General features: G+C 35.4%; 1 protein-coding gene across 4 annotated transcripts in view; it reads left to right on the forward strand.

Moving 5' to 3' along the window:
* The window catches only part of WDR7 (WD repeat domain 7), a 299,900-nt gene that overhangs the window by 167,597 nt on the left and 112,858 nt on the right, over nucleotides 1–19,445 (forward strand). For all 4 annotated transcript variants that reach the window (XM_019722246.3, XM_019722262.3, XM_074339915.2 and 1 more), the window contains one exon: nucleotides 2,082–2,303. In XM_019722246.3, coding sequence (XP_019577805.3) covers nucleotides 2,082–2,303 — 222 coding nt within the window. The remainder of the gene's footprint in view (nucleotides 1–2,081; nucleotides 2,304–19,445) is intronic.

The following is a 19,445-nucleotide window of genomic DNA, read 5'->3' on the forward strand; positions in this document are numbered from 1 at the left end:
CTAAGTCTTAGAATTTGGGGAGAGTGAATGAGGTGTATACCTTACTGAGAGAAAGATTGGGAAAAGAAACTAAGCAGTGTTATTGTTATGTGTTAGGAATGTAATTCCTCTAATTACCTCCTATTTATTGATACTTTAATAAAGATTTAAAATTGTTTTCCATTATGTTTTGGCTATCATGATGATATCTCTTCTGAATATGAAATTATGTTGAGCTTTGTCCAGGTTATAAGTATTTCTTCAAATGCCAGTTGTGCGTCTATATTCTGGTCCATCTGGACGAAATACTCATCCTTTGCCTTCTCAGTTTTTGTTGTTGTTGTTGTTGTTGTTGTTTTTTAGTTTCAGGTGTACAAAACAATGTAATAGTTAGACATTTATACCCCTCACAAAGTGATAACCCCTCTCCCCCAGTCTACTACCCCTCTGACATCATGGTAGCTGTACAGTTCCACTGACTCTGTTCCTTATTCTGTACTCCACATCCTGGGATGCCCAGCCCTCTGACTGTCTGGCAAAGTCCTATTATCCTTTGAGTCTTACTTTTAGCATTTGAGAACAGGCGCTCTTTTTTTCATGCACTAGTGAGCTTCTTGAGAACCTGGACTATTTATTTTTATGTTTGCAATTCTCTGGCCCAAAGTAGATGCTCAATAAATATTCCTTAAATTAGTGAGCAAATTAATAAATGAGTTAATGAGCAGTCTTTTGTTAAGAGATTTATTGAGATATAATTTGTATTTCATAAAATCCTTCCTTTTAAAATGTAGAATTCAGTGATTCTTAGTATATTTGGAATTGTGCAGCTATGACCATAATTTAATTTTAGAACATTCTCAACATCTCAAAAATCTAGTACTCATTAGCCATCATTAACTATTTCACCCCTGTCCTAGCTCTAGGCAATTACTAACCTACTTTCTGTCTGTATAGATTTGCCTATTCTGGACATTTCATGCAAATGGACTCATACAATGTGTGATCCTTTGTGAAGACCTGTCCCTTAGCATAATGTTTTCAAGATTATACATATTGCAGTATGTATTGGTACTTTATTCCTTTTTATTTATGATCAATATTTTATTTTATGGATATGCCACCTTTTGTTTATCCATTCAGCAGTTGATGGACATTTGACTTTTTTCCACTTCTTGGCTATTGTGAATAATGCTGTTGTGAACATTCATTTAAAAGTCTTTGTGTGTAAGTTTGTTTTCATTTCTCTTGGGTAGATACCCAGGAGTGGAATTGCTGGGCCATATGGTAACTCTATGTTTAACTTTTTGAGGAACTGCCAAACTGTTTTCCAAAGTACTGATACCATTTTGTTGTACATTCCCACCAGAATGCACAAGGGTTTCAATTTCTGTAAACCCTCAACAACAACTTATTTATGTTCTGTCCTTTTTATTACAACCATTCCAGTGGATATGAAGTGGTGTCTCGTGGTTTTGATTTACATTCTCCTAATGACCAATGATGTTGAGCATCTTTAATATGCATATTGGCCATTCATACATCTTTGAAGAAATACCTATTCAAATCGCCCATTTTAAAAGTTGGGTTTTCTTATTATTGAGTTGCAAGAGATGTATTCTGGATGCAATGCCTTATTGGAAATATTGATTGACAATATTTTCTCTCAGTCTATGTGTTCAGACTAGACTTTACTTTCTATCTAGACTTTACTTTCTTGATACTGTCATTTGAAGTGCAAAAGTTTTTAATATTGTTGAAGTCTACTTAAAAAATATTTTTAAATTATCTGTGCTTTGGTATCATATCTAAGAAGTCATTGCCTAGCTGAAGACCATGAAAATATGCATCTATGTTTTCTTCTGCAAGTTCTTTAGTTTTCGCTCTTATATTTAGGGCTGGGATCCATTTTTAGTTGATTTTTTTGTATGGTGAGAGGTAGAAGTCCAAGTTCTTTTCTTCGCGTGTGGATAACCCGTTGTCCCAGTACCATTTGTTGAAATGACTATTCTTTCCTGAATGAACAATCTTGAATGTTTTTCTAATCATATGTCTTTTTTATGTTGGTATTCTTTTAATTTACATTCTTATGTTTTGATTTACAGGTTGCTTATCCAGTGTCCCACAAATGAAAAAAATTTCCACGTCATATGAGGAAAGACGGAAACAAGCTACTGCTATTGTTTTACTAGGAGTAATCGGAGCTGAATTTGGTGCTGAAATTGAACCTCCTAAACTGTTGACCAGACCTCGAAGCTCTAGTCAAATTCCTGAGGGATTTGGTTTGACTAGTGGTGGATCCAACTACTCACTGGCCAGACATACTTGTAAGTTTTAAAATTCCTGATGCTGATCTATTGCTTCTCAATACATATTGTTAACAAAAATCTAAGAATATTGAACATATCCTGAGTTTTAACTCATATAGAATGCTTAAATGATTATTAGAAAGCAGTATAATAGATTTGGCACATTACCATATAACTATGTTATAGTTACCCGAACTTCTTTTCAAAAGTTAAAATGTGGTCTTTTAAATACTTAAACTAACATATTTTTGAGCTTCGTGTTTTCACATTTCGGTCAAGATTTTATCCAAAATTTGTGAAAGCTAGCTTCAAGTTAAAACTTTTATAAAATAATTTCTGAAAAATTATGCAACTTGTCTTGAATGTCATTTGAATAGTCAGGGGTAGAGGTGGAACACCAATTTTTTCTTTAAAAATATATGTATTTTAAAGAGCATGAATGAGGAATTATGAATTGCCTCTAATTTATAAAAGATTCCAATAACAGTTTTAAAATGATGAAATATTACAATCAGAGCACAAAGGGCTTATGTCACATTGCTTCTGTTCTGTGGTTAGTATGTTAATAATAGGTAAGGGTATTTTATAGTGATGGCTTTTGGTACTTCAGTGTTAGAATTCTTTTATGTAAGGTCAAAGTGTTCCTGCCATATTGCAAAATCATTTCTAGCGTTGTGTCATCTTAAGGACCAAATAACCCTACCAAATACATCACAAGATGTTCTTTGTAGAACAAATTACAATGTGTTCTCTTAGGTTTTTGGCCTTTAAGCAAAGGAAAGAGAGATGTTACATTGGTAGTTATGACAGCAGCAAACTTCATTGGACCATTGTCACATACTTTTGCTGTGAAACCAAGGCGCTATATTAGTGGCTTCTATTATTAAAGCCCTGTTGTAGATTTAGCTGCCCTCCTCCTTGTGTTATCGCATATGCAATAAATATTTATTCGTGTTGGCAATCTCTTGATCTCTATTTTACAATGAGAATCAGAGGGTAATAATAACAATACCACCACCAGCAACAGCAAAGCAACTAATTCTTTTGAGCACAATTTTAAGCTCTTTAAGTGCATTAACTCACTTAATCCTCATACCAGCCCTATAAAGTGGGTATCTCCATTATCTCCATCATACTCATAAATGCTAGCGGGGCAGAGAGAGGTTTAGTTAACCTGGCTGAGATGAGACCTCTAGGAAGTGGCAGTTTTTGTCTCAGCGCCGTCTGTTGGTTCCAGAGCTCATGTTTTGGACCATTATGCAAAACTGCTACTGTTCAGTGGTGCCTCGTTGAAAAAGGCTAAATGGCGAACTTGTGCTATCACTTTGTAATTTAAAAAGCACTTTCTTTTGTATCCCCTCATTTGATCTTTAAAATAGAAAATAAGATTTCCTCAAAGTGACTCAGCCAAAAAAGTGGTAAACCTTAATTTGAACTCAAGCTGCTGTGACCTGAAAACTCATGCCTTTGGGGATATTGTGAATATTGACATTTAAAATTGAACTATTGTTGTTCTCTTTAAAATATTCAATAGAATTTTTACCATAATTATTTGATATCCATAATCATCCATTTCTTAAAAATACATGACAGACTTTCCTTTAAACGTCAGAAATCTTACATCTTTGATAATCTTCCTTGAAGAGAGATAATTTCTACCTTCAAAGTTTTAGGGAAGGTAGTTATTTGCATATTTAGCATCCAAAAATTAATTCCTTTAAACTATTTCTTAAAACTATTTGTGCTTTTAAAACTGTTTTAAGATGTCTTAAGATGTTCCCGTTTGAAGGGAGTTACTTATTTTGAAGACCACTAATTTAGTCCAACACGTTTTGTATAATTTCTAAACAGTGTTCTTTTGTATTTTATACTTCTCTGCAAGGAACGTGAACATAAGCGCTGTTTCTCTATAATTTTCCCATAGCTCAGTATAAGTATCTATATGTAAGTATAGGAGCACCATACTTGTACATTAATGAATTGGTGACTGATTCCACCCAAGCCATTGGCTGGTCGCCAGGTAGATTAGTTTACACTACATTATTTTAGGCACCTAGATTAGTACTATTATCATCCCTTTTCTAGCCACCAATGATCTTTATATAAAATTCTGCTATCCATGCATTTGCTTCTGTATGTCTTATCTTTTAACTATAATATTTTCATCTGCAAATTATCACTAACTAGAAAAAGAAGAAATGGGTTAGGAGAAAGGGAATTAAAAGACTATGGCAGGGTAGAAATAGAGAGTGTTCAAAGAAGCCGTGGGAATTGATAAAAGAATTGAAGGGTCTTAGTCCTGCTCTTTTTGTTAAAAGACAGGGAACTAAACCACACGCAGTGGCGTCATAAGGCCTATTTCTGAGGTGAGGGAAACCCTGGGCCGAGCCGTACTACAGGGAGGGACTTTGCACGGTGCCTGCTTTCCAAGCAAGGGAAATGGAATATTCCCAAACGTTTAAAATATTGTAGTGTTTTAGAACCAAGTTTGTTCTTTGAGCATTTTGGATAAGATTAGATGTGCAAAGGGCTGAAGGGAATGCTTCTTAGCAAATTACATTTATGATTATGTCATTGAACCAAAAGATAGATTCTTAATGCTTTCTAGAAAGCAAGACATAATATATAAAACTGAATGCTGTCGTTAGTACCTATTAGTTTAAAAAATGTCAAATGTCCTTGATATTTTCCTCTTTAATTATGGCTGCCATGTTTTATTTTAATAGTTATAAAATATAAAGATAATCATGTGCTTTTAACTTCCATTCCCTTACTCTTTCATCAAAGGTCTTAGATTTCATGGTGAATTTGCCTACCATAGGGATTTTCAAGACCTTTCTTCTTTGAATTGGGATGTTTTTATTAAATTTATATTTATCAGTTTAAATATTGCTCTCCTGGTTGGAAACAGTTAGATATCTAAATGTTCTGTATCTTACTTAGGCTCTTTTCAATCAGTTATGTATAAAACGAACCAGTTATAATGTTAACCTTTTAGAAGTTGCTGCATGTATTTGTTTATGTGGCATTTAGAATGCATCAGTGCCATTAAATAATTAGTCTCTATAGCATCCTATTAAATGAGATAATAATTATTATCCTCGTTGTTAGATAAGGCTATTAAGATACAATATTTGATGAACTTTAATTGCCAATGTAGTTAGAGGTATAGATAGTGAATTCTAACCTTCCTCGTAAAGCCATTCCGTGAAAACTCCTAACCTAGTCAAATCCCAATTTACCCACATTGGTGGGAGGAAAACGTGACACTGACGCTTAATTCAAAAGTCATATGAATTAAATGCTCTGAAATGCTATGAATCTTTTGTGGGTGTTACATTTTACATAAAATGTCAAAATCACATATTGAAGACAAAGCTGAAGGACTCTGGCGATTTAGAGACCTAGGCTTGGCCGCTCTATTACCTTGTGCCCTTGGTAAGTAAAGTACACCTCGGTGTGGCAGTTTCCTCTTGTATAAAATAAAAAGCAGGAACTACTCTGTTTTTAAAGCCTCTTTCTGTCCAGTTAATCTGCTTCTGAAGTAAAGTGGAAAGCATCCCAGGAAATTCCCCTTTTTCATAACCTTCCCATTTTCTTCTCCATCATGCTGTTGTTTCCCATCAGCCCAACTTCAGGAGAGAGTCTTCATTTCTATTTGGATCCACAAAATGAAGCATTATTAGAATATTTTAGGGTGTTATTTACAATGTTACCGTATAGGTCTTTTGGTTCATTCTTTTATGTAGTCTCTTCTGCTCATTTTATAATTGTGGAATTATGCTGGCACATCTGTAGTAAATCCCATTTTGATCTCTCATTAGCTTTTTGACTTTGGGCAAGTGTCATAAGTCATTTCCCTAGGCAGCAGTCTCTGAGACAGATTTGTATGCAGGCGTATTCTCGGGATCAATACCTTCAGGGCAGTGAAAGAAGCAGGATTGGGCAGGTGGAGAAGTTGAATTGCATTTCAATTGCCTAGAAAGCTTCAGCTGACCGCAGGAACTCTGGAGCTGGGATGGCCCTGCAGACTTGTCCTGAACTGGGGCTAAGGGTTCGGCCCGGCCTGTATTTCCCCGGGTCAATCAGTCATTGGATTCAAGGTGCTGGTTCCCTGAGAAGGGGGTGTGACCTTGGGTGAGGCAGCTCTCTTCAACATGAGGCAAGTCCCACAGAGGGACTCAGGGGAGATTTATCAGCCACCCGTGAGCTCTGGGGAGTGAGTACTTCCATTGAGGAGGGGAGGAGATGGGAAGCCCCCCCAGGCTTCCACTCAGCATGTTACTAACTTACTGTGTGCCCCAGTACCCACTTCTTTCAGCAGAAATGGGGAGAGGGAATGCCATTTATTTAATAAAATGCTTTTTATTCCAATTCCATATATATCTCTTGTTACCCTGCAAGACAGATATTTTATCCAACACCTAACACAATACAAGGCACATCAATCGTAGCTAGTTATTGAGCATTTACTCAATAGGTGCCAAGCATTTTACTATGTACTTTATGTGTATTATTTAATCTTCTAATCCCATCAAATAAGTACTACTGCTACTATTCCCATTTATCAGATGAAGAAACTGACTTTGCCCAGTTCTCACTAAAGTTTTGTGAAATGGGATTACACGTTCTTCCTGCAGACAATAAATTGAGGGCACAGGTTAAATGTTGTAAAGTCATACTACTAAAAAGTGTCAAGCCTAGACTAGATAGAACACCTGTCTTCCAAATCAGTGTTTTTTCACCATTTCGCACAGTCTTCTTGTGTTACAAACAAGAGAGATTCAGAAGTAGTTTTGCAAAATAGGGGGAGCCAGTCAGCAAGCACTAGGTCACCTTTAAATATGACCGTCTGCTGAATTATCCGTGTAGGGCTGTGTTGGTGCCGTGAGGATACGATAATATACAAAGTCCACGTCTCGGTACTGACGAGATGGCTTGTATCTGTGGTATGAAACATTTAGATTAGAGGAAACAACTTGTTTTCCCTACAGAGTCCTTAGAAATGCTATAATATTAGGGTTCTTCAGCTGGACAAGGTGTGTGGCCTCATTGATAGTACGCGGGAAATGCTATCGTTATGTGCATTTGTGTTTCTGTTCTGGGAAAAAGATCCACAGATTCCATTCAATTCTCAAAAGATAGTCATTAAAATGAAAATGGATAAGAACTCCAAGAGTTTGTTAGAATAAATTGCTTCTCTGTTACTATGATTCTAAAAAACTGGATAGTTGTATCCTTCTTTATTAGTTCAGCTATAATACCCCCAAATGGAAGCCTCAGGTAGATGTGACCTGAGATATATTTTAATTCTGTGAAATCTGTATTTAGTTTTATGTTGTTCTAGTGCTATATTTGACTTTATTTTATTGCAGTCTGCTGTCATGAAAATGATCCCCCAACCACTTCCTCTGCTATCTCACCATGCACATTTTATTTAATGAATCTGTTCATGTTGGTTGAGAATGATTTTATAATGAATTTACTTCCTAAATTTTAAGGTAAGAAAGGTAAGGCAAATCTCAAATGTGTTATCATCGAGATTAGCGCAAAGTCTCTGAACTACAATTAATAACAAGACTAGTAGTCATCACAAAATATTTTTAAAAAAAAGTTAGCAGCGATGCTGAGGAAAGGGTCATGCCATTTGCAAGGAAAACCAATGACAGGAGAAGGTGTATATTTTCACTGTTTACAAACAAGTCATCAGATTGTGTTGCTGAGCTACTGCTGTAGCCAGAGAGAGAGAGACTGCATTTGTTTGCTTTCCCTCGTTTTTTGTAACCTGGCCTTTCTGGCACTGGATGTAAACCTGCCCTGCTGTTTGGCTTCCTCCTCCGGGATCTACTTCATCCATTCATTCTTCTCATTGCACCAGCTCAGCATTCCATGTTCTCTGCCAACACCTCTCATTTGTGATTTTACTTTGGAAATCATCCTGGCTGCCACTTGACTTGCATTGCCATTACATCTTCTGTGTTCAGAATTGTAATTCTTCACTCTGGCTAGGACTAAAATCCTATGTAGAGTGTTTCAAAAATACAAGTGGCCGAGCATTACCCTGGAGTTCCTATTCAGAAAGTAGGGGGTGGAATTGGTTATTTTTCAAGCTTCACATGTAGTTTTCAGTTGTAGCCAGAGTAGAGAGACCCAATAGAATATGGAAACCTTTAGTTATTTTAATTAAGTGTTCTATGGTAGTTCTGGTCCATAAACTACTTTAATGCACAAATTGCAATTTTCTTTGTATTTTAAAATGGAAGCGATAATGGGAACTAATCACAGTGAATAAATGACATTTATATTATTCTCAGAGCTAATTCTTTAGGTAGCTCAGCCTTTTTATTGGAATTTCATTATTCTGAATTGCTTGCGTTTCAGTCTTGACATCACCACTCAGGAGCTGTGTGGCCTTAATGCTTTGTGGCTCAGTTTCTTTAACTAAAAATGGGAATAATAATAGCACCTACCTCACAGAGTTATTGTGAGGATTAAATAAATTCGTGTATGTAAAGCACTTAGAAAAGTGCCTGACATGTAAGTGTTAGTTGAATGTTAGTATTTATTATTGTTACTAGAAACGTTTATAGAAGGATAAGGAAAGGAAGTAGCTCTTTTTAAAGCATCTGCTATCTACGAGGAGATTTATATGTGTATATACTACTTTTTTAAATCCTCCTAGGAACTTTAGGAGGTAGGTGTTACTGTTAATATTTTAAATATGAGTGAACTGATACAAAAATTAAGTAACTTCCTTAAGGTTATCTGTCTTGGAAGGGATTTGAATCCAGATGCATTTAGTATATTCTTTTGTCCCACTGTTTGTGGGCATGAGTATGTGTTGTAGAAAAGCACATTAGTTCCTAGAGGATATGTGTAAAAATATACTAAAACACAAAGTTTTTTTGGTAATTAATTTATTTGTAATTAAATGAATTTCTATGTTTATTACCTTGTTTCTCATTTTAACCACATCAGCATATTAAACTCAAATCAAATGGAACTTTTCACTATTTTGTTTTTATTTATAAATAATTTATGTTGTATAACAGCTTTATCATCTTTAACAGAGCTCTGGTACTTGCATAATAACTGTTTGGTGATGTAATCCCATCCTTGTTCTCCAAAAATAACTTCAATTTGCAATCGGTTTTTTGTTAATTCACTACACTTGCGGGTTTTATATTCCTCTTCATAAAACACGTAAGTTGAACAGGTTATGTCTCAGGCCACTTCCATCTAAAATTACAGAGTTCTATGAAATTACTAATGTGATTTATTATTATTGTAACTATAGAGTGCTCGCGTTTATTGCTGCCACTTGAACTTGCATATCTTATTTTGTTTGTTCTATACCAGTTATTCTATCTGATTTTATAGGTTCCAGTAGTTCACAGCTATGCCGAATGTTTGAAGCTGAACATCTTTGCTTTTGTGCCATGCCTCCTTTTGGGCACCTTATATCAGCTTACCAGGCTGCAGTTGTTTCTGTATAACACATTCTCTATACATATATCCAGTTTCGTGGACCTGTGTTATGTTGAATTTAATTAAGTAGCTAAATATAACATCTGTGGTACTTTGAGATCTGTATCTTATAGGAATGTAGTACGAAGGCATTAGAACAATTTTTTTTTATCTAGAATGTAATGAAGCATTGGTCTAAGATTCTGCCAACCATCTAATATATGTATTAGTTACTTTGATTCCGTTTTCAACTTTAGTTCAATTTTTAATTTCCTTGATTTCTTGTTAGTGGGCTGCCTGCCTGTAGTAAATTGAATGACAAGTTTTAGCATTGTATTGCCAGGGGCACCCCTCCCCTTTTGTTATTTGGCATAGGGCAGTCCTACTTACGGTTTTTAAATAACCTTGGTCTGTCAGCTCTGCAAAATGGTTCCTTCAAATTTGTCTTAATATATGTGTCCTCCAGGGTCACACTAATTAACATATTTCGTTCTATAAGTTCAAATAATTTTATATCAAACAGCAGCAACAGGGAACATCTAGTCTAATCCCTTTGTAAGCTACAGAACTTGTGCCGATTCAGTAAGAAGTACACAGAAGCATTTTGTGAACTGGGTTATAGCTTGCCTGACCTGTCCTTAGATAACACCAGTTCCAAGACTGTTGAATGGTAGGCTGCCTCACTGTTTTATTTCTTCACACATTGGTTTGTGTGGTTATACAGTTAAGTGCTGGTGAACTTCTTGATACTGACCAATCCAACTGGGAGTGGCCAGAGCCCAAGTCCCCTGGAGGACCTGAGCGCTCCTGTGAAATGAGGGAGCACAGAGCTCTTACCTTTTCCCTTTGGTTTTCAGATTATGTTCTGTAGTGCCTGGGGGCTCCATAGAGATGGCTCATTGGCTGGCTGCCTTGGCTTTAACGCTACTTCAAGGACAGTAGCACTGACTTTGTGTGTGTTTTAGAATTCGATGTTTGGCATCATGTTGAATCTGCAAAGAGAAACTGCCAAAGACAGGGCTAGACTCTCACAAAAAAACAAGCAAACAAACAAAAATCCCCCCAAAAACTCTGGATACTAGAAATTATGTAGCCTCAAACACTCAATGATTATTGAAACTCTTGATTTTCCAACCCAAAACCTGCTCTATTTGTGGCCTTCTCCATCTCAGCTGATCACTCTCTGTTTCTAGTTTCTTAGAGTTATCCCTGATCTCTTCCACTCACACACAACATCTAATCTATCAGGAAACCTTACTGGCTCTACCCTCCAATGTCTATAAATTCAGCTACTTCTTACCTCTTTTACTGTTATTACCCTGATTAGCTACCTTCATTTCTCACCCAGGTTACTGCCAAGCCTTCCAGCTTCTACCCTTATCTCTCTTTTAGTGGGATTTTGAGCATAGTAGCCATGGTAGTGATGCTTTTAAAACCTGAGGCAGATCACATCACTCATGAGTATCTAGATGGCTGATCAGCAAGACAAATTCTCAAAAATCAGTAGCTTTTCTGTATACCAGTGAACAAATAGAAAATGAAGAAAAGCATCATTTTTTGAAAGACCTTTCAAACTAATAGGACCCTAAAAACCAGGAAGAAAACAATAGAAAATACAGTTAAAACAACAACAACAACTACAACAAAAAACTGAATAAGACTACAGGCCATTTTACCATAGAAGGAATGCAGATGCCAAAAAATACTCAATTTACCCAATAATTAAAGGAACTATGGGATAAGAAAAGTTTACTAGAAACACTTATTTGTTTAGAATATTTTCTTTTTACAGTGAGTGGATATTTGTGTAACTAAAATAAATTAAAATGATAAATAAATGTTGATATTTTTAAAATAAAATATTTTTTAAAATCTCAATAATTATGGCAACGAAAGGAAGTCCCATAGCTAAGAATAAACTTAAGAAGTCAAAAGAAACTCTAATATGTTACTGAGGGAAATAAAATAATATTTGAGTAAATAAAAGGCATGCAGTTCTTGGATGGATAAGATGATTTCATGTGGTAAATATCTCACTTGTTCCCAAATTAATATGTAAATCTCACACAAACAATAAAAAATCTCAACCTCATTCTTTTACTAGCTGGTCAAAATTATTCTAAAATCAACATACCAAAGATAAATGGAATGTGTAATTTATTGTTTTTTATTCAATAAACACATATAGACCAGTCACTGTTTTGGGCACTTTACAAATATCAACTCATTTAATCCTCATTTGTAACTCTTTGAAGTATGTAATTACAAAGTCAACCTATATAGTACTCTAAAAATATAAAATACCTAGGCATTAACAAAGAATATACAAGACTTTTATAGAAAAACAATTTAATTTTATTGAAAGAGTTTTTAAAGACATAAATAAATAGGGAAATATACACTTTTATGGATAGGAGTATTCAATATTATAAGGATGTCATTTTCCATAAAATCAGTACCATTACAGACAAAACATCAATAAGATCCTTGTTGTTGTTTTTGTTATTGCATTTAACAAGCTGATTCTCAAGTTCATATGAAAAAGCAATGGGCTAAGAAAAGCCATGACACTTCTAAACAAGAACAAGGTGGAGGGATTTCCCTTACCTTACATCAAAAGTTATTAGAAACTCATAGTAATTAATAGAATTATTTTGGTGCAGAACAGACCAACAGACCTATAGAAGAGAATAGACAGCACAGAAATAGTTCTATGATAACATACACATTTAATTCTATGTAGATGTAGCATTGTAGATCAGCACTGTATATCAGTGAAATAAAGGACAGAAATCTTGATAAATGGTATAGTTACCATTGGCTATCCGTGAGGAAGAATAATGAAATTGAATCCCTAATACCCATCATAGCAAAAAGAAAAGAAAAAAAAGGAAGAAAAATCAATTTTATTTGGATTTAAAGACTTAAACATGAAAGCTAAAACCATAATACTTTAAAAAGATAATATAGGAAAACATGACCTTGGAATGGGGAATGATTCTGTAAACATGTGACAGAAAGCCCAACTAACTAATAAAGAAGATGTATAAATTCAACGTCATTGAAATTACAAACTTCTGTAATCAAAAATGCCTCCTAAAAAGTGAAAAGAAAGCCACAAAAACGGAAAAGTTACCTATAACACAGGTAACTGGCAAGAGATTGTTAAACATACTCTTATTTTTAAAAAATCCTAGGAAAAGACAAATGCAGAACAGAAAAATGGGTAAAGGTCAAAAGAGCACTTCACAGAAAGGAAACAGGAATGGCTGTAATCCTATGACAACATGCTAAGCCTTATTTTCAGGGAAACGCAAATTAAACGCAAAATGAACTATCATTTCTCATCTACCAAATTGAAAACTTAGAGTCTGACATCATCAAACTCTGGTGAGAATTTGGAGGAACTAGAACTCTGTACACTTACTTTGAAATGCAAATTGGTTTAAGCACCTTGGAACGCAATTGGGTGTGCTGTATTGTGAGTCTACCCTTGCTTGTTTAGTGAAACCTTTCCACATGTGAAATGAGTTTTTTCTCCCATTCTATGGATTGCCTTTTGGGTACCTTAACAATATGTTTCAAAGAACTCGATTCTCTGATCTCAGTGAAGTACAATTTATGTTATTTTGTTTTATAGTTCATGTTTTTTGTATTCTAAGAAATATTTGCCTTCCCTAAAGTCAAAGATTTTTTCCCTATGTTTTCTTGGCATTTTAGCTTTTACATTTAGGTGTATGCTCTATTTTGAATTAACTTTCAAATGTGATAAAAGAGCTAATATATTTTTTAATATAGATACAGAAATTCTGTTATTCCAGCAACAATTGTTGAACACATTTTTCTTTTTGGTTCCCACTAAAGTGCCTTTTTTGAAAATCACTAATCCTAGATATTTGGATCTATTTCTAGACCCTTTCATCTCTTCCATTAATCTATCTGTTTATTCATTAATGACTACACTGTCTTTATGACCTTACTTTAGAATAAGTGCTGAAATTAGGTAGCATAAGTCCTCCAACTTAGTTCTCCTGTTGTAAAATTGCTTTGGCTATTCTAGGTCATTTGTAGTTTGATAAAATTTTTGAAATCTATTTATTAATTTGTTTTTTAAAAAAAGACTTCCTGGAATTTTGATTGGAATTGTGTTGAATCTATAGATGAATTTAGGGAGATCGTGACATTTCAACACTATTGATCCTTCCAATGTATGAATGTAGTATATTGCACTATTTATTTAGATTTTAATTAATAATTATTGTTAATTTCTCTCAGCTAGTGATAGGAATAAAATATTTTTCATGCTATTCTCAATGAAGTTTTTAAGGTCCTATATTAGAGATACAATAATGTGCTTCTAAGACAGTGCCTAAATTTCTGAAAATTTTAAGGCACCTTTTGTTTTACATTTACAAGTTTTTCCTCTGTTCCTACCTATACAATTAATTGTTGTGTTCCTTGAACCTACACTAAAGAAGGCAGCCCATGGAAATTAGATCCCAGTACAGCATACCTTTCATTTATTAACTTCAGTTTTGTATTTTACTCTTAAAAAAAAATCATTCTAAATTGTACAGTAAGAAACTGACCTCAAATCATATCCGATATGTAACAAATTAAGTTTTTTGAGTTAATTTCTGATCATCATATGACATTTAAGAGTAAATGAGTGTTTCGTTGCCATTGAAAAGTGTTGACACGTTGATGAACAAGTATTTTGAGAAATAATCTATTTGAATTCAGAATATGCTTTCCATTGTGGATTGTGTGTCTGTACCTAAGTAATGTCTCTCTGATTTATGCCCCCAAGCTGCTAGATTTTCTCCTTTAAGCAAATATGATTAACAGCATGATTAATAAACGATCTCTGAATTAAACTCACTGAACATATGTATAAAAAGTAAACGTCATGTTGTGAATGGCATTTTGATTTAGGCATTTTAGTGAATTTTCACTAATATCAGAAATTTCATCTTGTCATCTATAAATTAAATTGGGCTGGACATTTTAGAGAACTCTCAAAGTGTCTGAAATGTGCTACAACAAAATTGTGTGAAGGAAGGAAGTAGAATCTTCTTGAAGACTCTAAAAGCTGTATAGTAGTCTCCACCCAGAGCAGTGAAATATTTGGAATGGTGTGATGTTGGTTTCTGATAATTCTTGACAGGAGATAGGGAAGAAACAGGGTGTGGTATATCAGTCAGGAGGCAGAAACCATATTAGTTCTCTGAACAGGAAAATTATAAAGAATTTCTTACTAGTAGAAAATGGTTGACTACTGTAATAAAAGAGACTCTTAGGGGTTCAGAAGTAGCAAAAGATCAGCTACTACCTAGTCTAGGGTGAGGTGAAATGGATAATGAAGGAACTAAGGACTGGGAGAGGCCCTCCTCCAAGAAGGGACCTCTTCAAAGAGGGGGTGGCTACCAAGGAACCCCCAGGCTGCTGCTGCCGGGGAGCTAGTCCCGAAGTTCTCCAAGGGAGGGGGCTGGAGTTGCTCGGATGCTTCCCACGGTTACTGGAGGGCATGAGATGGTCCAAGCTGACCTGTAGAAGCAGTGTGCCGTGTTCCTGGGGTTGGGCAAGCCAGAGCTGCTTTGGAGGGAAGTGTCTTTCCCCTTGCAGGATCTCTGTTGACCTCTATTGACAAAGCTTAACCTTCTGCCAGCTGGCAGAGGAGATGTTTACAGAGTCCAGCTCCAGTGTTATGAAGCAGGGGGTGGGAAATGGTAGATTTGGAGCTGAGATAGTATGACTTGATAACTGGCCCAGAAGAAATCATTTATCATTATAATTCTAAGATAATACTAAGATACCATTTAGTAAGTCAGAACTTTCAAATCACTAAAATTTCATTCTCTGCTTGGTCCTTTGTAATGAGCCAATTATGTTCCCCATAAATATTTTTTGAATTGAGTTACTACAGTATTATTTTATAACTTTTGAGAGACTGACCAAGAAATTGTTCTCTATTTTGTTTGTTCTTTCTGAGAAGTACCCCTTTCATAGCTGTGTAGATATCTAGGCCACGTAGTACTGTAGCTACCGAATGGGGTAAGTTTAAACAGAACTGGACCAGGCCTCAAAAAACTGAACTCTGTCCCTGTGTGGTAAGCACAACTAACCCCATTTTGCATTTACAGATAAATAAATGATGGTTGGCAACTACTGCCCCAAATTTGCATTTCAATGGCCTAGTAATGTCCCATCACTTACCTACTACTTTCCCGGGGATGTTAGTGATAAGGAATAATTAATGATTTGTTAACAAGATCAAATCTTTGATTATAATGTACAATAGATGTACAAATTCTATATTTAACTTTTATTTGCCTTTTAATTGCTATGGATTTCTGGGCCAGCTACTAGCTACTTTATCAGACTGAAGAAATGGTTCCTATAATCTCTTATCCTCAGTCCCAGTAGACATTACAATGTGTTTTCTCTAAAACAGAAAAGGCAGTCCAGTTCCATGATATGTTGTAAAATGTTGCAGTGCCATCCATTTTAGCTGCAGTTGTCAGTTTACTGGGACAGCATTTGGGGAGTTAGCAACAGATAAAAATGGCTAGCCGAGGATTTACTGGTGTTTTTGTGTTGAATGGTTTAAAGGGGGAACACTACTGGCAGGTGGAGGATTCTTCGGGTTTTAAGCACGAGGTAAGAATTTCGGCCCAAGAGAAGGTAGTGTATTAAGCCCGAGCTCATTGCAAATCCTCCTTTGTCTGACCAGCACATTATGGAGGAGTCTGCTCAGAATGTCTCCAGTGGCGGTTCTGTGACCTCCCCAAGCGGAGTGGAGCAAGCCATTCTGCTTCTGGGAAGAGAAGAGTTCTGGGCAGCAGCACAAGTCCTAAAATATTGATGTGGCCACTCCGAAAGCATAGCGGTATGATATAGTTCTATGCAGTATGTCATTCAAGCTCTTTTCATTGCCCAGAAATCATTATGCTGAACCTATAGGTTGTCAGTCAACTTAATTTTGGTAACTGCCAAGTAGATTTTGCCTTTGTGGACATTTCTATAGGACATATGTATATAAATATATAATATGGTGATCCAATGGATGTAGAAGATTAAAAAGTTGCTGTCTTTCATACTTAGTGCCTCCCTGAGGTCGTGTGTAGTCACCCGAGTGCACACAGGTGGAGGCCCCTTGTGACTGTTCTCTTTAAATGCATAGGCTGCAGGTGTGGTGCTAGTGAGGGCTACGACATGTCAAGTATCAGCTTGTACAGCAGGAAATTGCCATTCTTTCAAGTCAAAGGGATCAAATACCAGTATACCGCAGAAATACTGTGGGTTTGGTTCCAGACCACTGTAATAAAGAGAGTACTGAAGTATCGCAATAAAGCAAGTCATAATTTTTGTGTGGGTTGAGCGTCTTGCCTACAATTTGTGAAAAACGCAACATCTGTGAAGCACAATCTGTGAAGTGTGGTAAAATGAAGTGTGTGCCTGCATCGGCCATTTCTCATGCTTCAACCTAATATTAAAGTACCAGCTGTGCTGTGCTTTGGACGAGAACCAAGTTATTAAAGCAAATTGTGTAAGCCAGAACCCAAATTAACCACAACTGGACAAGAGACAGAAATACTGTTAAGGAAAGTAAAGCGAATGAGTGATTTATGACTCGGTCCTGTACCCTGGCAGCAGCAGTGACGTGTGGCCCTCATCACTGTACTGGCAGGAAAGATTTTGGTCAGTTTTTCACTCTCTGGATAATGTGTTTTATGTCTAGGATTACGTAAATCCATGCAGATAACTTCTTTTATATTTGCTTATGTGGTTGCCTTCCTGACATATCTAAACTAATACAGCAGATTTTTCTTTCCAAAGTCTTTGCTGCCTTTCTGACTTATAAATATCAAGATGATTGCCCCTTGGTGGTATTATACACTAGTGCCTAGGGTGGCACTTTTGTTTTCTAAAGATGAAGATCACTGAGGTCTTTCAAGTCTATGAATGAAATTGTAATTAGTTTGATATTTTTAATCTTCATTCTTGTAGTAAGATATACTCGTTCTTTTGAGAGTTACGGATAGTGAGTTGAGTATCCATTAATAAAACAGCACCCAGTTCACATATTTTTTCATTTTTAATGGAAGTTGATTTGAGGTCATTCTGTCAATCTCAGGAAAAGTGCTATGGACAGCGGGTAGAACCCAGTGCCATCTCACTGGTGATAAGCAGTCATTTTTCTTATTACCCAGAAATGAATTTATTTTAAAATTTTGATTGGGACCTAGTTTGATTTGACATTGCCACAGTTCACAAGATATTTACATTTCAGCAAACCATCCTTAGTCATAATTCACAGCTTTCCATTTAAAGCGCTGTAATGCAATGTTTTAAAGTTAATGGGTCGATAAATTTGTAGAACTCTTTTATCTTGAATAGGAAAATGCAATGACTAATTTTTAATGCAGTATATTTTTCAAAACCTCAGCTATTAATGAAGCTGTTAATTAGAGGTGTTTTGCACTTTATCACTTCTAAACTTGGTAACAACATGAACCTAACTTTGGGGACAATGAAGTGTTCTGTGGCCTTTTGATTCCAAAATACTCAGATTTTACGTGGGCTATTGCCATGCTTTAAAATACATAACCATGTGGAAAATAGAGATTAGCAGTTATTCCTACTTTCTACCTGTGGAAACCAAGATAAGTAATGGAGTTCATTCCTAACAGGCGGGAATTACCCAGTGTGCAGAGTCTTTTGCTCTCAATTATTATTAAGTCACTGTGTAAAAGTTTATGTTTGAACGTATTATGTTACTGAGGAAATGTCACTTTCAAATATCCTTTTCTTTAGCCTCTCCCCTCAAAATTATCTTTGTAGTATGGTCATCATCAGATGAACTACAAACTGTTTAAAATTAAAAATTTTTTGTAGAACAATGAGAAGATTGGAAGGGATGAAGCAGGTTGAAGTAAATATTAGGGCAAATATTCTGAATGCAGGAAATTGGCATGAAGTTATATACAAGTAGAATAAGAAAATACATAATCTCACAGATATTGAAGGGTAAGTATGGCTTAGCGAGTAGGTAGAAGGCAGAACTTAGATGAAAAAAAGACTGAAAGTTAAAACTAAGTCTAAGAAATACCTTATCCAAAACAATTAAGAAACTCCTACATTATATTAATTCAGTTTCTGATTGTAGATAATTTTTAGAAGATCTTGTTCAGAATTTTTGTTGTTTTTAACTGCCTTTATTCTAGTGGATTTAGAGATATAGATGTTATTGCACCAAGAACTAAGAATTCAAGACATGCAATCTGTTTTGTATATGACACCTACTTGAAATTTTATATATATTACAGGAAATCATATAAGTACTAAAAGTAAACTAATTTGATGTGGAAATACCTCTACCCATGACTCACAATCCAGAAGCAATTTATAAATTTATGTTTATTTAAGATAGGGACCCTAAGAAAAGTAAAATGGAAAAAAGAATAAGAACAAAAATAAACACATGGCTTGAAACAGAAACACATCCATTTATTTTGATCTAAGAGTTCAAAATGATTCTGAAGGGGAAAAAAATCACACAGACCTCATGGTCACTTTTGAATGATGCTAGAAATTAACTTGTTATTTTGAAAACTGGTAAATAAAGGGAAATAAACATTTGTCCTATGTTTTTTATACAGCTGCACCTCAGCATAATTGAATGGTTGATGA

Source organism: Rhinolophus sinicus, chromosome 4, assembly GCF_057876585.1.
Source record: "Rhinolophus sinicus isolate RSI-liver-muscle chromosome 4, RSI-T2T, whole genome shotgun sequence".
NCBI lineage: Eukaryota > Metazoa > Chordata > Mammalia > Chiroptera > Rhinolophidae > Rhinolophus > Rhinolophus sinicus.